The following is a 26,314-nucleotide window of genomic DNA, read 5'->3' as shown; positions in this document are numbered from 1 at the left end:
ATCTTCTATAAAAATTGTGGCATCGCAAAAATTAAATAATAGACATTAAGAATTAAATATTATTGTTCAAATAGAATATCATTATATGCTAAATCGTATAGGTTTTAATACAATTGAAATTAATAATGTATTCGATACATTTTTAATGTGAAGAATTTTAAAAGATATTTTAATATTTTCTTAATTAATTCTTAATTAATTAAATCTTAATATACGAGATGATCAAAATGTCAAGAAATTTTTGTAAATTTTATAGTACATGTTACTAATTTCGATTTCACCAATCTATTTTTAATAATTCGAGATATATACATATATTTTTTGAACAAATATTGTTGCTACACATTACTATTCAAAATGCAAATTTTAGTATATTAACAATTATATATAAGAATAAAAAAGGCCATTTTTCCAAACAAAAAATGAATGCGTAATTAATCATTTAACGTATTGAAGGAGAAAAAATGTTTTCATACAATATTGAACCGCCCTTTCGTTAGCCTCGAAACAATTAAAACAGATGTTGTGTTATCGTATTGTTAACGACAAATATTTACGATATTCTTTCGCGTTTGTTTTCCGTCAATTCACTTTAATTTTGCATGACAGTTACCTATCAATTTATATCGATTGAACTATGCAGCAGTAACATTCTTAGCAATCAAATAAAACATCATATAGTATCTAAAAAATGTATTCGTTTATGTATTCGATATTTATAAAATATTTATAAGATTCGCCTGCTAATTTATCACAATTAGGACTATAATAAACAATAATATTATTGTTAGTGTAAATTGGAAAAATGATCTCTTTAGAGTGTTAGAGTTAGATTCCATTGATTTTAAAGCAGCTTCATATATTCGTTAAAATAGTAAAAATAAGTTTCGATAATTCGTCCAAAATATAATGTATACATTAATATAACTTGTCTTTACTAGACGCAAGTATTAAAATTAAAATGTATTAAAATAATTGCTAGCTACAGGAATAGTGCCGAAATTAGACGAGTCTGTGTCACAGTTTAAATTTTAATCTCGCAAAGAAATATCGCAGATATTCCATCGAATATTCCGTAGCTTCGACGACGAATGGAGAGCGAAATGAATTGCAGCAACCGAAATAAATAGAGATTTGGCTGCCGCCAGAGTGTCGAAAATTGGCGCAAAATAGGGTTAGGAACTCATAACAGATTTATAGACATCGCTATGTCTCCCTTAGGTCCTTCGAGAACAAATAGATTCTCTCTGCTCAATGACATCTTTGGGGCGAATGGCCCGCAAGATCTCAGATTCTTCATGAATGAGATACTCATGATGAGAACCTTTTTTTTGAAATAAGAGTATATCTTTTTGTTTGTCGAAAAACTAAAATAATAATGAAAAAATAAATATATCGTAAATTTTAATATAAATCTTTTTACCAAATATTTTAATTGCTCTTATATATGTATTTAAAATATTATTTTTATTTTACAGAAAGAGAGAGAAAAATTTATCTTTATTATCAAAGAGACTTATTTTTATTTTCTTAAACTTTTTAAAATTAACCGTCATTACCATGACAGAAACTGTACGCGAAAATTACTTTTATATAAAAATTTATTTCTACTTCTTTAAAAATTTTCTCATATCCGAATACTTGGATTTTATTTAAAATCTAAGTATACGTTATTAGATTAGTTTACATAGTATGGGTAACCAAAGCTAAGAGGGACGACGCACACTTTCTTCTTCACACGCATGCACACCATGATAACAGAGTAACTCCCCAGGCCCGAGTTCCGATCCAATTAGATTTTTAATAAAAGTTTACCCGTCTCGTCGCAAGTCACGTACCGGCGCTCGCCCCTACGGGTTGAGAAAAAGATTAACTGGTTCCCCCTTGGAGTAACCAACCTTTTGACACCGACCGAATGTCTTCCCCATCGGATTAGCCGGGTTAAAAGACTCTTTTCGCAAACTGCATCACAGTGCGAAGCTGTCCCGTTGTTAGTCGATATTATCACACAATAATTTTGTTGACATTAATATCCCTCATATTGCGCCAATAATATCTCTCCGATGTACGTGATACGTCAGCGGAACTTTCCCTTCTTAATTTTTAACTTCTGTCATTGCACTTGAGACTGATATTTTCTAAAAATTATCTCTGAGAAAGCGATCTATATCTAGATGTACATGTATACTTTCTTTACTGATAAATTCGTATCAATTTGTTATTTATACTTGTATTTCATTTTGTTTATCTTCGAATTGGGATGCATTCGCAGTTGAATTAACCAAGAGCCGAAAGCTCCTGATTAACGGCGGTCAGGCGATAATTGCTCGATCATTTGACCGGATCTGATCCAGCTGGCGCGTTATCGCGATTTTGATAAATAGTATAACAATACACGATCATCGGCGACCGAACGAAATCGCATCGCTGACGGTTCGTTGGCGATTCGACATGCAGTCGCCGATAATTATGATTGAACGCTAATTAATCGAGATGCTCGCGGTGCGCATAATTATCGAATTAAATGGATTGAGCTACAATAATTCTGTCGACTCATTAGATTCGTCAAGAGAATATATGTGTAATTATTTTAATCTTCAAAGGATACTTAATATATACCTGTCAAAATTTGAAATTCTCAACCTCAAATGCGATGAAACAGGTATAATTTTTTGTAATTCAAGCTATAATTTAAGTAACCACAATCCCGGTCACTCTTCTGACTCCAAGAAAATGCGCCATTGCGTCCGCATCCTCTTCTTCTTCTTCTTGGTCTTCTCTAAACCACCCGTGGCTTGGCGACCACCATGTGCACAGACGTTGCCAATGGCGCGGCAATCTTTATCGGTGATTCATTCACCGGAGACAGCCGGTGTGTACGGATGCTCTCTTCCAAATAAGTATTTCCATTTGGAAGCCTGGGAGGGACACTTGGCAGACGTTGTGATGCATAAAAATCGAACATCGCGCTGATTCTATCCTAAATTATCACGTACCGAAACTCGCAGGGATTTAAAATTTACGTGTGTGTCGGTTGGGTGCACACTCGGAGGTCATTCGTTTCGTTCAAGTATCTATCTTTAAACATGTTGGGAGAAGTACTTAAGATATCTTAACAAAAACTTGATGAAAGCGATTGTAAATGAGAAAATAGAAAATGAAAATAAAAATTTTATAGGGAAAAGATATATCTTTTAATCAACAGCGGAGTTTATCAAAAGATATATTTTTTAATAATCAATGAATGTATTAACACATTATTATTAATTTATTTAACAGAATTTTAAAATATTCTTTCAGGCATACTAAGCACAAAATTAAAATAAATAATATATATTAATATTTATTTACAATATATTATATATATATATATATATATATATATATATATATATATATTAATATTTATTTATATTAATATATTAATATATATCAATATCTCATAATATTTCTATATATGCAAAATTTAAAATATATATAACTTCTAATAATTCAGAATATATTATTGCATTTAGTTGGAATTACATTTTTATTCGATTAGATTTAAGAGGAAATCAGACACCCGGTACACAAACTCACATGTGCATGTATGTATACATACATACATACATACATACATTATATATATATAAAACTGATCCATTCCCTGGAGGCTTCTCCTTCGTCGGGTGCTAGACGATAGTCGGGAAAATCCAATCGCTTCCCAGCAATATACGTCTTTGTAACTCGATAAGTCGCCGAGTAATGCGATTAAAAGTGAGCCGGAAAAAATTTCGTCGCGAAATCGTCGCGGAGCGACACGTGACTGTCTTCACCCACACAAACGCATGATGTAAAATCACAAAATCCTAAAATATGTACCTTATATCTTACATGACCCTCAGGGACTCATCGTGAGTACGGGCTTAGCAAACCCGAGGTACCCGAGCTACTAATTATTATTAAAACACTTATTAACACACATAGGCAGTTTAATAAATTTTATTGTATTAACAACAATTACTTTCACAACTGCTAACAGCTTTCATGAATTGGCGTATGAATAAATCTTGAGAAAGCTCAAATTACTATAAAAAAGAAGAAGAAAATGTCTCTACGACAATACGATCTTTTAAATCGGCATAATTTTAGAAAGTCACATATTTTGCTCTAAAAAAATGCTCTCTTAAAAGTGAATTTTATAAATTTTAATCACATATATTTTATTTTAATCTCATATATCTTATATACTAAATCAATATTATCGGAGCAGAGCTGCGTTAATGCGATATCATAAGTATACGAAGATAACTCCTCTATAATGACCTCTATGATTCACAATATAAATTAAAATGCAATCATAAGTATCTAATATAATTTTTATATAATTAATTTTTAGTAGTTTTCTTAATATATCTTTGTTATCATCTTGTTCTGTTTTCAAATTAGATTTTGAATATAAAAATGACGCGATATTGAGAAATGAAAAGTGACATTTTAATATGTACTATTATGTATAAAGAACACCAATATTTAATAATTTGAAAATGTACATTTCTAAATTAATAATCTACATTTATAATAAATAAAATCTCAAATAATTCGGACATTTCTCAAATAATCGTATTTATTGTAATGCTAATATTTCGTAATAAAATTGCAAAATTCGATTTACAATATTTTTCCACATATTATGCACTAGTTATCGCGCAGGTCGCATCTCCCTATTTCTCGTATTAATCTACTCGTAGCGCAGTAATCACGCGGACGTACGCCATTTCGATGCCGAGGCAGATAGCGTGGTTTCGCTCTCGCACGTAATCGAATGGATAAATCCGCAAGTAAAACGACGCTAATCTCTCGCAGTTCGCAGTTCTCTTCGCTTGGCGTGCATACATACATCCGGTATAATAATCCAGAAGCGAATCTATATAGAAACTAACGAAATTTAAGCTTCTCAATCTCATTTTACATGTATGAGGGAGAGTTGCTTATATCTTCTAAATCGTACTTCATCCATTTCTTTATAATTAATGAATATAAACGATACATCTAATGATAGAAATATGAAATAAATGAATAATAAGCATAATAAGAATAAATATATAGAATAATAAGAATAAATAAAAATAAGAATAAATAAATATAAACGATACACATCTAGTGATAAAAATATGACATAAATGCATAATAAGAAATATAAATAAAAAATTCTCAAATTTCATTCTATTTTGTACATGTTACAAACATTTAAAAATACAATTGATGTAACTTGATCAGTTTGTTTGATAATAATTTGACAATGCAGTTTTATTTTGTATTTTTGTATTTTTTGAAAAGTAGATTTATTGTAGAATAGTTTATATTCATTTTATGTGTATATTGCATTTCTAAAAGTCGTTAAATCGATATTTATAAATAAACTGCTGTGTTTTTAAATGGAACCACTACAAATTATTGGTTCATGAAAATTGAAAGACCATCAAAAATATATAAGCAAAAATTTATTATTGTTTCAATTGTTATATACATACATATATAAATATATTAATTATTATTTATGTTGAACACTTTCTTCCTTATTTATTATTAATAAAATGTGATTTAATAAATATATTTAATTTTATATTTAATTTTTGAGATATTAAATTTAATATTAATATGTTATTTCTAAAATATGTTATTTCTTAATTATTATATGTTGGAAGTTTTTTATTTTTTTATTTTTAATATATATAAATATGTATTAGTATTCTTTTTTTTTCTTATCTGTATTTTTTTATTTCCGTTTAAAAATTTACTATTTTTAAAAAAGATAATTATGATTTTGTAAACCGATAAATACGATTTAAGAGAGACTTTGCTTATGTTATATATAAATTGTACTATTTTCATTATACATAACATTTATATCATAAAAAAATTTATAACAGAAATTAATTTAATCTTGATATATAAAGTAAAATATTTTGAATGATATGATATAAGCACAAATTTCTCTATAAAATAATTATAAAAATATTTCTTTATTTTGCATTATGCAGCAGCTTACAAATATATCTTAAAAAACATTTATTACATTTTTATAATAAATCGAGTTAAAGAAACGCGATTTTTTAGCTTCTCAAAAGAGTTAACATCCGCCTTCACTAGTGATTCACGGATCAAACCCGCGCAATCTTTTATCAAAAATGTGGCAAAGAGCAAAGGATAAAGAACGCAAGTCTCGATACAGGTCGGAAATGAATATGCCTTTAGAAGATGAAATCCGCACAATCTTTCAACAGAGACGAAAAAAGAGGGAAAAAAAAAGATGAATATCTTTCGAAGATAAAACTCGCATGATCTTATCATCGAAATAAAGGAAGAAAGCAAGCCCTGAAAGTACAAAGGGAAAATGAATGCCCTTTGAAGCCGCCCACGCGAATGCGGTGAACGTATTTGAGAGCAGATCGAATTAGGCGTTATATCGAACGTGTTCAATGTAACCACTAATTTTATTACCCACGCCTATGAAAGCACGCTTTATAACTCGTAATTGTAAAAGATCCCATTGAATAATTTTCTTTAAAAGAACATATGTGTGTGAGTTGCATATGTACTTGTCTTCATCTACTTTAACAATTCAATGAATTTTGCAATCTTCTTTACATCGCATCTATGTTTGAGTAGATCTTTTATACGAGAATGCTTAATTGAAAATGACGTATTTTAATAATAATAATATTAATGTCAGAAATGATATTTTGCAAAGAGGACGCATGCTAATTTAATGAATTTAATGTTTATGTTGATTAATGCACATTGAAGATTCATATTTTAACACAACATGTTCTGAGAGCCCGTAAATCAGTTAAAACGCTGCTGGATGTAACTCACGCGAACATGCTCGTTCGACATAAAATCACCAGTACAATCCCAGAGTGAGAGAGAGAGAGAGAGACAGGGAGGAGGAGGGAGAGAGAGGGATGTTCGGCGATGTGCAGCTTGTTCGGAACCCGTGTTCGGCACGGTAATAACGGGGTTACCGAATTACGGCCGTAGCAGCATATGGAATTTCGTCAGGACCGCGCGAAATCATTTCGATCAAGCAATTACGCCACACAATGTCCGCTAAACAACCGCGGGTGTGCTATTATTTGCGAGGGGGGATACGTCCCCCCTTTTTCTCTTTCTCTCTCTCTATCTATCTATCTATCTATCTATCTACCTATCTATCCATCTATCTATATTCATCTATTTATCTATCTCTCGTATACCGCAAAGTTTGCGACGCGTTTTCGTCGGCAAATTCTATGAGATTATTGACGTTAAATATATGATTGATTATAAATCGGAAAGCCGCACAATTATTGGTCTTACTCTCGAAATTTTTATAAATTTTTGAGAAATTTTACGTGATTCGCGCTTATAAAAATTATATTATTAATGGTGGGATAAAGAATATAATAAGAAATTTGTTTTAATTAGATACATTTTGAATATGGAATATATAATATATATAAAACATTATTGTTCAAACAAGGTCAGATTTCATGGTAAAAATAAAAGAAAAAATTTGAGATAGACAGCGATGAAACGAATGAATTTTGATGCGTGTCACGAATTTGTCGCGATTCTCTAAACGCGCGTTCCGGCAGTATTGCGTGCACCGTGGTGGTTCGATATAGGATATTATTTGTCGAATATAAAATTTCTATGGTATTCCAAAAAGAAAAACAGAAAAAAATTACTGATTCCATGTACGGTGGGCATCACAGGAGAAGATTCTTGATGTTCCGTGTATGACGTGAAATTTTCACCGCGAAATATTTTACATATGAAACGACACTGTCCTCCTTTCTCTTTCTCTCTCTTTATATATCGATATCATTGTTGTGATCTTGCGAAAGAAAAAATTAATTATCGAGACTCGGATGATCACGAACACGAACGCAATGCATGTACATAATTCGCAATCGTGTTCAAGAAGAAGAAAAATATTTTGAATACAAATTTCTAACACGTGTTACATCTGTAAAAATCATGTTGCAGTTTTTAGCACAGTAGAATCATCTAATAAATTGATTTAAATAAAAAATCTAATAAATTGATTTAAATAAAAAAATCTAAATATAATACATCATACAGGATATTTAAAAAATATTATTATATAAAAACACTTCTTTCATTAAAATAATCTCATTCGAACGAAGAAATGCTGTATAAATATGTGCAATATTTTCGCAACTTTATAGTAGAAAAATCAATACGCAAACACTTGTTCTCTTTTAATACTTATTCTGTTTGTTTCATGTTTTTAATCAACTTAAGTTCATATCTAGTTTTTATATCTTCCAATTTAAAATAAAAAATAAATTTATTTTAAGTTCGCTAGATTTAGTGTCAGGCGATTAAACAACATCTAACTCAACGATAATGCGAAATACATTTAGGATTAAATAACAAGATACACGAGACGCAGGTGTCTACCGTCCAGGATATTCCGCAATCGCACCGGGAGTTGTACATCGGAAATAACGTGTATGTACTGGTAATATAAAATTATTTAAACAACGCAGCGTCGCGCATTGCCAATGTTTCCCCTTCGTTGTCACAACTAGACGACCGATATAATTACGGATATACGCGCGATCAAGTGGGTATTCGATATTCCAACAAATTCGCGAAACAGACATGAATACAAATCGGCTGGCAGGGACAGGCAAAAATAAACATATCACGTGAAATAATGGAGGAAAATGAACGAGCGGTGCGTTGATGGCATTAGTAACGCGAAATTATCGGCTAACGTGTCTGCAATCATCGTTTAATCGATTTCATTCGAATTCTTACAATCACGATGGTTCTGAGAAATTTTTTTGCCTATATCTTTTTATTGTCAGGCCGAAATAAAATGAATTAATTAGGCGATTAGACAATAAATACGCATTAAGCTTTATCAAGATAAATAACTATATTTGACAGATGCAAATATACGCTATTACATATGCTGTCAATAGGATAATAGTGTATATTAAATCGTACAATTTTAATGATAAATTCTTTAATGAATTTGCAATATAGCCCGATTATTGGAAACATATGAAAATTAGTGAAGCAATCCTTAATGACCAGACATTTAGCATTGGCAGTTAAACCGACTGACTTTGCATAATCTCATATAATCTGCAGTAATATTAACAGTTTGCAGTAATATATTTTAATGAGAGAGATAATAATGTGTATATTATTACTGAATGTATTATGTGATCAAAAGATTACACATATAATATGAATGTATGTGTAAGCCACGTTCTTGTAACGCTGGTCATCGCTTATCAACACGCGACATTTCTTTCTCTGACATTTGTCTGGGAACACATTATCTCGACTTTATTACAGAATAATGTTATATAAAAAAAAAGGATTATACTATCAAGGGAGGATCACGATGGCGATCCAGACACGTGAGCGAAAAATTATCAGTCCCGGTCATTACGTAAAATAATGAATACGACGAAACCGGGCGGTATCTCTCTTCTTTCTCTGTCTCTCTCTTTCTCTCTGTCCCTCAGTAGCGCTACTGACATTCACGCAGTCGTTTTAACATCGCGTGAGCCACCCCAATTGTCGAACGCAACAACGTTACATGCATGAGTAATGTAAAATTGTCGAGCGACTCGAAAGCGCCGCTCTCGTCCTCGCTTTTTCTCTCGTTTCGCGCCGCCTTAATTGCCGCTCGATGTTGATTTATGAGCGTTGCCTCTCCGGCTCGACAAGTAAGCACATTTTCTTTCGATACTATCGAAGTACTGGATATAGTACTGGATATCGGTGTGATTGCACATTTCGTCGAAATCTTTTTAATCAATCCTTATGGATATCCCTTGAATAAAATTCTAGGGCAATAATATGTAATATATAATTATATATATTATATAATAATATAAAAAAATAATTATAAATAATAATAATAATATAAAAAAATAATTATATATAATATATATAATAATATAATTATATATAATATATAATAATATAATTATATATAATATATAATGTACAATATAATATATGATATATAATTATCAAAAAAAGCATTACTTTCATAATATTGAGACATCGATACAACATCAATGTGACGTAGTTTAGATAAAGAATGAATCACATTAATCCTATAATATCAGTGTGATAAGATAGTGCATTAATTTATACATGGATATTGACATTTTATTGCAATTTTTAAGATTGATGTTTAATACTTCATTATCAGGTAGCTGTCAATATGTCTGATTCAATATTCTTGGAAATAACTAGATAAGCTGGATTTTAACGCGCATATTTTTACATTCAGAATTGCATTATGCGCGTAAACAAGTGAGTTGTATCGCGCGCAGATTTATATATCTCAAACAATAGTGAATATTTTCCGTTTTTTCCATATTTCTATTCATCTATTTTTTTCCTAAAAAAACATTTCTAGTTTTAAATTAGTTATATTGAAAAATGCCGACAAAATTTAAAGTTTATTAAAATTTAAAATATTTCACGCGCAAACATTTCAAAAATGTTACAATAAACAAATGCGATGTTTAATTTTATCTAAAAATATTCAAAATATCCAGAAGTGTATTAATCCAAAATTTATTAAATAAATTAATTATGTTGAATATCGCACTTATATTTAGAAAGACTAATCGTAGACTAATTCCACACAAATATTATCACTATTTTTTCAAGATATTTTCCGCGCAGTGTCCGCGAGAATCTTGATCAAAAAGCAGTTATCGGAGTACAACGTTACTCCTGGAGGTAACGACGTATCCACGCGTTTTCACAAGTGATAAATATAATCAGCAAGATCTTAAGACCGTATTACAGTAATACGCTCCCGAGTACGGCTTACGACTTCTCGAAAGAGCCATGACCCGTGCCAGCGCCATGTAACTTCGACTTCTCCTTTGCCCTTTGCGTCTCACTCCTCTGCAAATGCAGGGGACGCGAAGTGGCTGTTCAATCCCCGAAGATCACTGCGTGTGATTGTGCTTATAAGCCAACTTGGGCTACGGTCTGTAGTAGTACAGCGATAGTGATATGTTTTGCCACAATAATGTAATGTTGTATTTATCAAAAAGATTTACGAAATTATCATTTTGCTTGTGAAATATTCTTAGTTTCTTAATTTTTTCAAGAAAAGCAATCTTAAGCAAATATGCGAGATATTTTTATTTTGTATTATCAAAATTATGAAAATTATGAAAAAGATAAACATGTTATTTTCTTGACAAAAATTCTTTTGATTATTTTATATCAACAAGAATTTCAAAATAATTATTATATGCCATAGAAGTGAAAGCAATTGTTATACTAAATGTTATAGCACATTGCAAATTTCACCAAAGTATTTTAATTTTAAAATTAGGATGTCCTAAAATTATCATAATACATAAATTCATAAGCGATGTTTCTTGCAAAGATGACAAGTCTTTATATCTTTTAAAAACAAGCTTAAAATACTAAAAAGAAGATTGCAAGTAGATTAAGACAAACTAGCGTCAAACTTGCCGAGAATTCTTCGGAAATTGCACTGAGAAACTCTATCGAAGAAAAGCTTATACATGAAATTAATGAATGGTCGAAGCCAGGTTAAAGTCGGTAAAAATTTTTCTTGGACTTTTCCTCACACACACACACATATATATTTCAGATCTACTAAATTTCCAAACAATCGCAGACCGATTTTCCTGAACTTTACCGTCGATTCTTATTTGAATTTCAAATTTGACCTAACTCTGCTAAAATAGGATCAATATTCCGAACATAATCAGCACAACTATTTTATTCAATTTTGTGAAAAGAAAGATAGGACAGACGTAAAATCGCAACAGACTTTTCTTTTCTAAGTTTTTCGGTTAACTTATGATTCCATCGGAAAGAACGAGTTTCGACACGATGGCGACCCAACTAGACTAACCCCACGCAACCATAACGTATGAGGGGTTGAATATGTGTATCGCGAGATACGAGACTAGTCCCTTAACATCACTCTCACTCTCTCTCTCTCTCTCTTTCTCTTTCTCTTTGCCTCACTACTTCCTCTCACGAAGTACGAAAGTACTTTGGACCCATAATCAAATTCGACTCCAAACTACCCCCATTCACAAGGGTAAAGCTCGCGCGATAACTCGCAGGCGTTACTTAAGCGCACTGTACCGGGTGGCGCGTGCGCGCGCACACATATACACACACGTTCGCGCATATACATCTTGCTCTACCTAACTTAATGCGCACGCACATACAGAAACACACGTACACACGTACGCACACCGCAAGCCATGGGAATAGTATGTACTTAGGAGCAAGCTGGCACGTAAGGGCGGCGGTAGTCAAAGTTTCGGCAGTTTGTAAGGAGGTAAGGCACCTTCAGCCTCTCCCCGCTTTCGCCCTTTCCCTTCTTCCGTGTCCACCCTCCTGCCTATCCTCAGACTCTCTTTCTCTCTCTCCCGTTCTCTCTTTCTGTGTGCTTCTTCTTTGGTTACGGCTGAGGGATAACATAGTACGGCTTCGTTGTCGAGTTAGCCCGACACCCCTCGTCCCAGTCTCTCCCCTCTTTCTCTTCCTCCCGTACAGCTCCTTTCGTTTTGCAGTCATCCCTCTCACTCTCTGTCCCCGTTACCGACCTCACCTCGTCTATTTTATTGCCCTGTTGTTCTCGTTCTTACTCCTTCTCGCGAGCAAGTAACCCTTTCGCTCGACGAGTTCTACTTCCAACGACCTAGCATCTCCCAATCTCCTCCTTCTTCCCGCTGCCGCTATCCTTCCGACATTTCCGCCTTTGCTCACCCACGGCTCTCTTCCGGATTTATTCGAGAGGCAAAATGTGCTAGGGACTCTTATTCTTTGCGGAAGGAAGAAAGAGAAATAGAGAGTAGAAAGGAGGAATGAAGGAGAGAGGAAAGGGAACTCTCTGTTGGAGGCACAAACGAGAACTGTGCGGGTCCTACGAGTACTTCGGCGCACCTGCTCGCTCGTAAGAGATGTAATGGTCGACAAAGGTAGACCAAGAAGCTGGCGGGAAAGAGTGGGGAGAGCAAAAAAAAAAAGAAAAACCGCTTCGCGGAAAACGAGAAAATGCGGCGTCGCGTAACAACCCTTTCTTCCGGCTGGGCGAATGGCCGAGACGAAATAATTGGACACACTCGGTATCGTTAATTTATTTCCCCGAGAAGAGTCTGCGCTATGCTTTCCAACTTCTACGCTACTGATAATGCACTCGTGATTCGTTTATCTAAAATCGAGAGCAACTTCTTTGAATTACGACGGACTTTCACTTTGGATATATAAAGTCTCGTAGACTCTCCATACTTTATCTTGTCCGTAAATTTTACGATAAATTATGAAATAATTTGTCTTTAACAAAATTATAAAGATACTTATAATTTTTCAATTATATTAAATCGTGACAAAAGGAAATTTAATAAAAGAATATATAAAGAAAACATTCTTATTATTATACAAAGTCATTAAAAATGATAAAATATCGATAAAAAATGGAAAGAAAGAAAGAGATAGAATTTAATTAAAGTTTTTTAATGAAAAAATGTATCAATTTTAAATTTTCCAAAAAATCTGCCTCTAAAACATTTCACGATAAATCCAAAACTCCATATCAACTAAGGGATCGAATAATCACGTGCGTAACAGTTCTCTCGCAACTTCAATTAATTGACCTCCTCCACAAATAACCCGCATATTTAAACAAATTGTGGAAAATCGCGCTCTATCGATTTACTCCGTTCATTATTACATCGGTTTGGCGAACTATTTTGTAAGTTGGTGGAAAATGTAAATATTCCAATCCGCGAATTGTGCTCTCCCATCAAACATTTACTTTTTGCCGAATACCGTTCCACCGTTAATTAATTCCTTTCATTATCGAGACTGTATCATGTAGCTTTCTATTATTTTAACTGCCATGCAAAACGAGTGTCACTGTAACGCAAAATTATAACATTAAAACCACGCTCACCTTTTCACAAAATGTCCTACATTTTCCACAATATCTCTTGTATTTATTTAATAATATATTTCGCAATACAATTTCAAGATAACAACGTCATTGCATCTTTATGCAAGTAACCTATATCTCTCTACATATGTATGAAAGAGGAGGATTTATTTATAGAAATTTATTAATTAATTAAAAAATTAGCAAAACATCAAAAGAAAGCAAATGAAAATAATGTTATTTTATTTATATTTTAGAGGAAACTATATTTATTATACTTCATTGATGAATCTATCAAAAGTATATGCGCATATGCGTTATTAAATTATGCAGGATTTATTGAAATAAACCGTGCAGCATATGCACACACACACATTTTTAATGACAGAAGAGGACAAAGAGAACACAAGAGATTGTTTGTAGAAAAGCTGTATCGCAATTTTACTATAATATATGTCCCATACTCGTAAACGCGTACCACAATAATTATCACATTATGGATCCGTGTGACAGCGGCATCATTGGCGAAAATGATGTTAACGCTTTCAAACTGTTCGATAATTCGGTATTCTCTTCGCTCATATAATATTGCATTCGAATAATTGCATCATATTTTCTAAAACAATGCGGATTCACTATAGCGTGTGTACGGCATGACGCACATCTGATCCATTTCAATAATCATTTTCGCATTGTCGACATGTGAAACATTGAAATGCATGTCCGGTTAGAATCGCTGTATAAATTAGAAACTGTCTTCCACGGGACATTAAAATGGAAATTCAAATTTTAATCTTGATAAGTACAAAAAAATTTAAATCATTTTTGTACATATCAATAATTGATTTAAAAGAATAATTTACATGCAAGAAAAAAATTTAGATAAGATAATATACATAATCATGAAAACTTAAATCTCATTTTAAATATTCATTAAAACGCTACGTTCAACGTAATCAGTTTAAATGATATCTTCCATGATAAATAAATTAATAAAAATTTTTATAATTAACATTCTGTATAGGGTGTTTCTTAATAAGTGCGAAAAATTTTAGGAGATGATTCTTTGTCGAAAATTAAGAGGGGGGTTTTTCATATAAACATATACTCCTACGTCCCTCCCTGTAGAGTTACACTCCTCCAAAAATGGGGGTAAAAATTAAGTTTTTATTTTTTTCTCAAATTTGGAACAAGTTAAAGAAATGAAATTAGGTGGATATTTTCTACTAGTAAAAAGGTTATTTATTAATATTTTTTTCAGTCTCCCGTATTGTTATAAGGGGATGAAACTAGCAATCCCTGTTCAATTTTTTATTAAAACTTTTTAAAACCCTCCTTAATTTTCGATAAAGAATTATCTCCTAAAATTTTTCGCACTTATTAAGAAACCCCCTGTATATCTCCTTCGTATTTTTTTTCCATTACAGTATCTCTCTACAGAAAATACATATTTTATTATAATTTTCTTCTATATTCATAATCCCAACAGATAGAAATACAAAAGACAAAGGATTATAGCTTAGAGGATCATCTTCTAGAGGCCGAGTGGATAAATTCGTGTCTGCGGATGGTATTATAATGAAACTGGAATCGCGCGCGCGTGTATATATATATATATATATATATATATATATATATATATATATATCGCCCAACTTTAGCGAATCCTTAGCTAAAGGTCCAAGGCGCGCTAGCTCGTAAATCCGACGACATCGTGATTACACCGACGTTAAGGAGTGTCGTACGATGCGAAAACGAGCAGCCGAGCGCAACAATTTCATATCCGCTTTGATTTATTAAGCTGGCTTTATTTCGCTCGACCGGATTATTCGCGCGTCACCGTAGTTTGTATCGCGCACAAAGAATTTGCGTATCGATTGTCGTGATATTAGATATGTTTTAGCATTGCAATGGCAAATTCGTTATCTCGAATTTTACATTTGCACACGTAACTGTGACTGATACTTTGATAAATTCATCATCACAGCTTTAATTAATTCCGTATCGTTCATAAATTACGATGACAGGAGGAGATCTTAATATTTATATATGATAGAACATTTTTTAATTGCGATAATATATAAGGTGGATAATTAAATTTTACTTGATAATCGTTAATATAAATGGGGTACCTTGGAATTAATTTCTGCATAAACGCATTACGTAAAAGAGAATGAAAGAACGTAATTTCCTTATAAACTCACGATTGTTGGCAATTTCCAGGGTAATTAGCGGTTCGCGAATTTTTGCATGATGATATACACGGGCGCTGCCTCGTTTCGCTAAATTAAACGTACCATATTTCATAACGATTTCACGACGAGAATTCGCAAGAGTATCGTAAAAAACGATTGCTACTGGTAAACTATGGGACATCGTAAATAATAATCGACGGTATCAACGATGATTAGTTTCGTAATTTTCTACAACCACTTCACTGTCTACGCCATTGATAGTCTGCAATTGATAAATGAATAGGCATTTATATTTATTACGCAATGTAGAATATATCTATATTCAGATCGAGAAATACTTAATCATGCAGTAGGGAATCCTGAATAAGACAAAAGGAGAATTGTAACAAGATTGTATTGATTTTTGACCCTTATCTCATCAACTACGATACAAATAGAGTTAAGTTTTTGTTAGGATTCAGTTTTTCTCTTTCTCTTTAACACTCTTACAATTAACAATAGATTCCTATGAATAATTCAAATGTGATTTCATTAAATTGAAAATGTCAAGTTGAACATATTAATCATTTGTAAACATGTTTAATATTTTCTTTAATAATGTAACATAAATAGAAAAAATACAACAGTTTTGAAAAAATACAGTTTCTTTGGAAATCTAACATTTTGTTTTGCTACTGGAGTTAAAACTGCTGTAAATACCACGTATGCATTTATAATTATTATGTAACTCTGTCATTCTTTGGCACATTTCATAAAATGCAAATTGTGTGTTAAAGAAAAGAAACAGAAATCGCATGTTTGTGTTATCATAATTGCAAACGCAGGTTATGATAACACAAATCAGCGCTATTAGAATTACAAAGACAGACGGAAAGAAGTTTTATAGAAAAGTATAATCACAAATGCCAAGTTTTTAAATTGCATACATGTTCTGCTTCTATATATTGCGGTATATTTAGCTTTGAAAATTGCTTTTTGCGAGATATTACGTTTTGAAATTTGAAAAATGTTAAATAAGATACGGAAATAAAATAAAATAGCGTACGAAATTTGCATTAAAATATATATTCATTAAAAGAAACTAGCAATTAAATGAAAATGCTAATTTTTTTTATAACAAAGTTGGAAATTTTCAAAGTAAATAAATATAATCTCAAAAAAATTAAAATAAAAAAATTAAAATAATTAGAATATCAAAAATAATCAAACCATTTAATTTCTTCATGTTTAATGTGCATTTAACTCATAAACATTTATTCTTTATCCTTTTAGAATGATAATCCAATTGTCAATCAAAGGACCCCGCACATTTTATATGAAAAAAGTGGCTGCGGTCAAATTAGCTGAAATTGAAATATGTCTAGTTTAAGTGGTGCTGATCGAAAGTTTCCTGGGGCGAAAAGCCCAAAAGTCAAAAGTAAAAGATGTAGAAGTGGCACACATTATATATGTATTTTTTTTCAAACATTTATATATTAATCTAACTTATGTATTCAAAAACAGATATTTTTTAAACTTTAATACCATCCACTTCAAATCATCGTATCTTTTATATTTTTGACTTTCGGACCTTTTACCCGAGGAAACTTTTGATCAGCACCATCTAAACTACAACATATTTCAATTTCAGCCAATTTAACCGAAGCCACTTTTTTCATATAAAATGTGCGGGGTCCTTTCGTCTGGACCTTCTACAAGATAGAAAATTGCCATCGTTATATAAAATTCTTAAGAAGTTAGTTACGTCGAATAAACAAAGTATCCATTATCAAATAAGTTATCAAATAAATATAGCGTCCCTCGTTTTACCCCACGGGACATCTTCCCGTTACCCTCCGTTCACCGATCTTTCGCATTCGACACCCTTGAGTATACTATGGAGAGTGGTTATAGTGGTTATAGTTCGCGGCTGGTTCGGTAACGAGGGCGCGTGCGGTTAACAAGTTGACCGTACTTGGCTAGAGCGAGATGGGCACGAGAGAAAGAGGATGAGTTGGGGAGGCAGCGTTGAATAATGTAAAATTTCATTTCGGTCTCGCCTCGTCGTCATCATCGACGGCGCGCCGTTGATTCGGTGCCCCCGTGAAACATTTAATGCTCGCGAAATTTCCCATGCGATTTCCCACGGCGGATGCGCGCGCGCGCGCGAGCGAGCGTGAGGTAGCTGTGTTCGCTCACTCGCTTGTTCGTTGATCGACGAAGAAGAAAAGAATTAAGGGGGAGGACGAACAGTAGACCGGAGAACCATCCGGGGAACACGTTCGCTCTTTCCGCGATTCGTGCCTCGAATTTGCAACGAGAACTGGAGTGACGGTGTGCCGAAAGAGAGGAAAAAAAATTGCCTGCCGGAGGGCTACGCCAAGAGTGCTGGATACACCGTGCCCTTCGTTCACTTTTCTCCCTTTTGCTCCTCCCAACGCTGTCTATCTTCTTGGAGAACGAACGAGACAGCGGGATACAGCGTCACATAAAAAGAAAGGGATGCCAATGAAGAGGATTGAAAACCCGAAGAGAGAGAGAGGGAGAGAGAAAAAGAGAAATGAACGAGAAAAGAGAATAGAGAAGGGGGTTGAAACGCCAGTGAGCCGCGCTACGGATTAACGAGGCGCCTCGGCTGCGCGCAACGACGATGCACTTGCCGGATATCCGGTATATCCGGACGGTTCGTGAGATATTCAACGGAGCGAATATCCGCACAGATTATACGATTCTCCTTTTTTTTTCAGTGCGATCCTTTTCCGTTCCGCCACGACATCTCACGCGTGAGAAATTTTAATGTAATCGATATCAGTGGCATGGGAATTAGCTGTAATAAGTAACCTTGCGTCGGAAATACGTCGACAAAATTTTAGAAAGTCCGCGTTCATTGGATATGTCTAGCGAAGGAGTTAATCTTGAATATGCTCCGAATAAAATAATAATCGCGAATTTAAATTGTTAATTTTGCGACGGTTTTATCCTCGGTTTTGTCGACCGTAAGAAGATTTATCGCGAAATAGATCGAGATTTTCGCGAATTTATATCTTGCCAAAATGTAATAGAATATATATATTAAATATAAACATATTTTATATATATTATATATATTGTATATAAAAAAATGTTTATATATATTATATATAAACATTTTTTTTTTAAAGGAAATTTGTTTTATTAGCCTCTTTTTCTCTGACATACATATATCTATGTACGTTTATATGAGACAAAAAACTAACAACATTTCTCATTTTACGATTGAAAAAAAAACTGAACAGAACAACGTACCTGGTATCATTAAAACAAGCGTCCAAAGCATGTCTCAATGATTGTTCGCTCAAATCATAAAATGAGAGCACTATCCCGGCACCTCTGTTCTTCACTGCAGCCGAATTGTGGAACTGATCGCCAAACATCGGTATCAAAATCATCGGCAATCCTACGTAGACAGCCTCCGAGACTCCAAGAAGTCCGCCGTGACCTAGGTAACACTTGATATTTGGATGATCTGGAAATACAATAAGACAATAATTATACATTAATATTAAAATCTCTCAATTATTAATTATAACGAACAAATTAAGATATTACGAAAGAGAGATATTCTAAATAGATCAGTTGGAGAAAAACCTCAGAGAAGAAAAGAAGACAAATTTTGATTAAAAAAAAAAAACATCCAAAAAATATAAAAGGTTAGAGTGAATGAAAAAAATGAAAATAATTAATCTTGTTTATTGCCTTTGATCAATTTAAGCGTTGTTTTAATTTAATAGCGATACTATTGGTATTTTAGCGGGCTGTGTAATAGCTTTTTCAACGACATAGTAAACAACGGTTCAATTTACAAAGCCAATGGCGAGTGCAAAATATTCAAATCGCAATTTGCACTAAAAATGTCAGGATTACAGAGAGCCGCGCGTAACGCACGTAACGGACCGTTACAAATGACTCTGACCCTAAATGGAATTGCCAAGAGCACGTAATCTTCCATTCGCGCGACAGCCCTTAATTGATTAATTACGCATGCATTTGTCATCGCGCGCGTGCACTTATAACGAAAAATCTATAATTAACAATGCGATTAACAGACGAATTGCAGGTGCAACTCGGTAATTCGTAATTGATTGTGACGCAAATTACGAGTTTAATCCACTAACAATTGTGTATTGCGTCGATAATAATTGTGATTCAAGCATTAGAGATGTTGAGGATATTCCTTCCAAAGCAGGAATATTTCTTCGCGATAATTATATCTCTCGTAGAAAATATGAAACGCTCAAGAGAGAAATTTGCAGTTATTGCCATTCTGATATCAAAAAAGATTGTACCTGGAGGATATAAAAGAAAAATTGAAAATATGCAAGAATAATATGATGATTAAAAATTGAAATACAAATTTTCGTAATTTACATGTCATATTTAAATATTTGCCAAAATATAATTCTTGTACACTATTGTATTTTGTGTGTCCACTAAAATTACATTTACAATAAATGCTAATATAACTGTGCATAATTAACGGACAAAGAGACAATGCTTTCCGTTAAGCTCATTGTCAAAGAATTAATGTTCATTAATATCTAATTCTAAGATTTTTACGGTAATTATTTATTACTCCTGCTATCTCAAAATTTCTTTTTGTATAAAAGGAAAAGAAAGTATTATTAAAATCTATAAATGCAAATACACTACTAGTAATTAATTAAAGATTAAATTAATTTTTTTAACATTTAATAATTCTAAAGTAATTTCACGTGTACACAGATATTATATCTCTTTTATATTTTATTTTTATTATCTTCTCTCTCTTTCTCCCTTTTCTTCTCTTTCTACATAAATACACGCATGTGCGATGTTATCTCACATTTACAATGTTGAATACTCGCGGTTGGAATTTTCGTGATAAAAGTCTCATTCTCTCTCTCTCTCTCTCTCTCTCTCTCTCTCTCTCTCTTTCTTTTTCTTTCTTCTTTCTCTTTTTCGTTTATATAGCTGCCTATATTTCCCCTTCTCGTACAGCGGCCGCGTCGATCCTAATGTCAAATTCCATTACCGCCAACCAACGCCTGCCATAACACGGGTCCATGGAAGGGGACTACACGAATATTTGTGAGGATTTACATTACACATCCGCATATCGCGTACAAATATATTTTCACGCACCATGTCGAGGAGAAAGATGCGCCTCATCTCGAGGTTTCGCATCGCTCTCGATGCATCCGTATCATCTCTCCCGGCACACGTGACAAGGGATATCTATCGGTCTGGCCTGAATTTTTGCCAGCGACGCGCGCGTGTGAAATATGCCGGTAACGAAAAATCGAAGAGAAGATGGAGAAAGAGAGAGAGAGAGAGAGAGAGAGAGAGAGAGAGAGAGAGAGAACTCTCCCCGTGTAAGATTCGCGCTCCGAGATTTCCTCTATCCCCATCGCGTGGTAAATCACGCGCGATATAAAATCCATCGTGCATCTCCGTGCGCCAGGTTGCACGCGAATGGATGTATCCGCAACCGTATGACGCGCGGTTAGAAAAGATAATATTAACAAGAATCGAACACACTTTTATACAAGGATTTCAAAATCATAGTTATCGAAAAAAAATATCATTTAGAATAATAATAATAATATGTAATAATTATATCAATACATCTTTATTTAATAATTTCTCTTTATCTTAAAAAAATAAATAATACAAGATAACAAATATATGTAGATCCATAAAGAAAAAGTACTTTATATTTTTTTAATATCGATCGACATCCAATTAAAACACAAATTAAAGATAATCCTTCTCATTCAAGAATTTTCTAACTTTGGGATATAATGTACCTCTAGTTGTATAAGAGATAGAAAGAAAAAAAACAGAGAACGTAACGCGATCTCGAAGGATTCGCGAAAATAAGAGAGGAAAGAGCACGAAAAATACGGAAGTAGCTTCGAGCAGGCAAGAGCGAGCAAAAGAAAAAGAAGTAGGACAAAGAAGAGATCAAGGTACAGCAGTCACGAAGTGAGATAATAAAATTAAAGCGATCGATCGTAGTGTCTGACCAACTTACGACATAGTTTTAGCAAGATTATCTTCCAAAATGCCTCCAAGTGTAGCTAAGAAGAGAGAGAATTAAGGTAAAGATTGTTATTGCATTATTATAATATCAATATGATACATGCAAATGGAATAAGCAATACACACATTAATAAAGAATTATCCTATTATAAGAATTATTTCTATTATGGCAATATACTATATTATTATTATTATATAATTATAATATATAATATATAATATAATTTGTGTATGAAAATGTTTACATGTATAAATATATTTGTATGATTATGTTAAAACTGTTAAATGTATCATGATATAAATATTGTTTAAAAGAATATTAGCGCGTGCATTGATTAATAGCGAAAGTTAATACTGCAATGATACCAATTTCAAAAGCATGAGATCATTTCATCATGCGATTTCATTAATATCGTAATTGACAAATCGTATCAGCAATATTACGTTATTAAATACAACTACGCGAGCGCGATTAATAACGAACGCGAATTCGATGTAAGTTGCACGATATTCGTTACAAATGTGCCAGAGAATATAACGATGGAGTTTCTCAAAAAAAGAAAAACTTGAAAAAAAAAGTTTCTCTTATTCTACTTATCGATCTTTTCCGCGGGGCCTCGTCCTTACTGAATCCGCATCGAATATATTTGCAAAATATACGCGCGGAAGTCTGATAAGAAGACAGCGGTATCTCCTCCGTTCGCAAAATCACTGTTTACGCTCGAACGTGCACGGAAATACGCATCACGTCGAAATCGAAGACGCGATGAGCGATCCTGGAACTCGTTTCAGGCACGCCCCAGGATACGCAAGCAATTTTCGGCGACGTGGATGTAGAACACATTCGAAAGGAGAGAACGTCGACGATAAGATTAGAAGTCGCGTATGCGAAGACTTCGATTGCGAATTTTGTCTGTGTTTACTCTCGATTTATGAGTTTTCGTAAAAAAGATAAGAGAGAAAAAGAGAATTCTTTTCACTAATTAACATATTAACGATATAAAAATGAGACAGAAAGAAGAAAATAAGAATAGAAAAAGAGAAAAGGAAAAGAATAATCTAGTAGTTAATCTGAAGGCACATATGAACTTTGCAGTTGTAATTCTGAGCTTAATAAAGATAAGCTCATTTTTTATCTCGAGTAATATATTGTGAAAATGTAATTTTATACGATATATCCGTGCACAGGTAGATATACGAATAAGGTAAAGGCATACAAATAAAGAGGAATATGAAGGAAAATAATTTGTTAATCTCATAAATTTGTGCTTTGTGTTAAAAAATCGGATTGTTTTAAATACTTATATCGAATTTTCTCGTCGAATTATCTAATTTGGATCTTCTCTATTTAAACTACATGCTTTAAGTGCGAGCAATGTTGACTGTACATTCAAAATTATTTGTAATTTTTAATTATTCTGATGGTAATAAAAAGATACGATAATTAAAATAATTCAATTACAAGAAACATGTAATTAAATAAATAATCTGAATTGTAAATTTTTAACATTAACAAACAATAAAATAACAGAGAAAGAAAAAACATTGTCTTATGCAAATTGCGACCTAACAGGTGCAAAAAAAGTTAAGCGATTACATAATTGCTAAGCAAAAAATAGCAAATGTAGCTATTTGTATTCATTATGAAAATTCCAAAAAAAAGAAAAAAACTTTTTTAAATATTTAAAAAAGGAATTACCAATGATTTTAAGATATCATGTAATCGTTCCACAAGTAACTTATGCATGCGTGCATGAGAGCATTGCACTGCCATCGATTTAAAAAGCCCTAGCGCACTTAGATCTTAGGACAAAGTGCAAAAAAGGGTAATTGTCTTAGTCACAGAGAAGAAAAATGCATAATGTCTTAAATAAGAACAATACTTTTAAAACATCTACATAGGTAGAATACATAGAATATCTACATATATTTACATATACATTATTTAAGAAACTATTTTTTTTTAATTTTTTAATTAACCCTATTAGACTTCTCCATATTTTTTAAAATAGTGTATAATAAATTTCTGAATCTTAATTAATAATATTTAGAAGATAAATGAAGGTAATGACCGCAGGCACATATTCGTTTCAAAAATGTTTTACAAATGTTTCTTCGAAGCGTTTCATAACTGACTCTTGAAAACATTTCTAATTGGTTAAAATGTCCACTTGAAAAACTTTAATTAAGAGATATGTTTCTTTTCTGATTAAAAAAACGTTTAAAATACGTTTACAATACTTTTCTTTTTACGTTTGTTATACGTTCGTTATACGTTTAAAATACGTTCTTTTTTAACGTTAAATGTTCGTTTTCTCATGGAATTAATAAAATAATGCATACTCTCTAAAAGTGAATCAATATATTATCAATGAAAAAAGTATCAAAATAGAGTCACTGATATAGCAGTTATAAGTTATTATAGTACTGTAAATCAATAATATTTCACTGAAAGAATTAGTAATATTGACTGTTTTAATCAGTAATATTAGTAATATCAGTAATATCAGTAATATTATAATTATCTACCTCGTATAAAATTAAAAATTTTATCTATATTTTCATGCATATTGAACATGCATTTATATTTTCATGCATATTGAACATGCATCTTAAATAGATGATGATTTATTTTACTTAAATAGATAATTTACGGATCATTTTCGTTTATTGGCAGAACATTTACTTGTCCGACTTATTAAAATCGATTTAACATCTGAAGTTCCTTTATTGAGATTGTATCAGAAATTAAATCGAAGTAATATTTTTAATTTTATCTGTCGCCCTTTGCAAGCTTTATATAATTCTTATGATTAAAACTTAAGTACGAGAAAAATAGCGTACCGTAGAGGTAAATGAACGAACTAGCGATTACAGATTTTACTGTGAAATTTTACTTCCACTGACTATAATTAGTGAGACGTAAGATAAAGTAACAAAAAATAAGTGTTTCTACTGGAGGTCAATGAAATACTGATTCTTAGTGATTCTTAATGATCTTATTCATATATTTGCAGATAGAAATTAATATAGTTTTCGTAATATATATATTTATATGTATGTATGTATATGTATATGTATATATATATATATATATATATATATATATATAATTTGAAATTAATTTGAAATTAATTAAAAATTAATTTTGATTTTGTCTATAGAAATGTGAAAAATACGTTTGCTTAACTATGGTTTTAAAAACGTTTCTTATTAATGCTTTACGGTTAAAAAGCATTGGATACGTTTAAGAAACGTATATAAAACGAACGTGTGCTACCTAATGCGCGGAATTTCGTCTGGGGAAAACAGCTCGGATTATTATTTTATAATATTTCTAAAAAAGTCGTTCACTAGTGGACATAACTCGGAAAGTAACGAAACGTTACACTCACCATGGATGATGGACCGTCGCGACGAGCAGAAGGAGCAGAAGTGATATGGTGGCAAACGTAGGGGAAACCGAGAGAGAAAGAGAGAGGAAAATCAAGACGATGAGAACGAGGGTGGTTCCTGGCGTAGCCGAGGGAGCTTTAACGGTGATTTATGTTGCCGTCGGGTCGTTAGCGAGTTGCCTAATTAAAGTCGTTTCACTCGACAGAGGCCGAGCTGCAAAAGTGCTTACGCGAAAATTCTCGCGGCAGTCTCCTCGCCTTCTACCTCGCGTTCTTGTCGGCTTTTACCTTCTTTCTCGCCATCTCTACGGACATGTAGTAGGCGCACTGTCCGTCCCTTCCCGTATAAACGAATAATCTAGACACTAAAACTATCAAAATATTCGAGACACGTTATCGGATAAATAAATTTGTACGATTGTATGATTGTTGAAAAATAAACCTCTTTATCGAGAAATAAACCAGTAAGTTATTAGTTGAAGCGCATTGAGATAAACGAGACTTAAGAATCAAATGCGTAGAATGACAAGAATGTTATTTTGTGATAATTTTTTTGTTAACTTTTTATATTGAAAAAATCTTTCTCTCTTGTAGTCTTGTCTTTCTCTCTCTAAGGTGTTATAATTTTTCGTTAAACACTTAAGTTATAAAGTTTAATTAAACAAAGTTTTACAAAAAATCTAATGATACATCCATATTTATATAATATATATTAT

At 32.5% G+C, this 26,314-nt stretch overlaps 2 protein-coding genes across 2 annotated transcripts in view; one reads left to right on the top strand and one right to left on the bottom strand.

Annotated features, from left to right (window-relative positions):
- Window positions 1–26,314, top strand: part of LOC145975685 (uncharacterized) — a 95,378-nt gene that overhangs the window by 44,429 nt on the left and 24,635 nt on the right. The gene's annotated exons all lie outside the window — the stretch shown is intronic.
- LOC145975681 (UDP-glycosyltransferase UGT5-like) overlaps window positions 1–26,314 on the bottom strand; it is a 40,966-nt gene that overhangs the window by 9,447 nt on the left and 5,205 nt on the right. Inside the window, exon 2 of the mRNA XM_083106336.1 lies at window positions 19,429–19,648. Within this exon, the coding sequence (XP_082962462.1) occupies window positions 19,429–19,648 (220 nt within the window). The remainder of the gene's footprint in view (window positions 1–19,428; window positions 19,649–26,314) is intronic.

This window comes from Camponotus vicinus, unplaced genomic scaffold (assembly GCF_025532165.1).
Source record: "Camponotus vicinus isolate PSW18456_S1 unplaced genomic scaffold, iyCamVici1.0 SCAF_8, whole genome shotgun sequence".
Taxonomy (NCBI): domain Eukaryota; kingdom Metazoa; phylum Arthropoda; class Insecta; order Hymenoptera; family Formicidae; genus Camponotus; species Camponotus vicinus.
The sequence above is the reverse complement of the archived record's forward strand: the minus strand, read 5'-3'. Positions and strand labels throughout refer to the sequence as shown.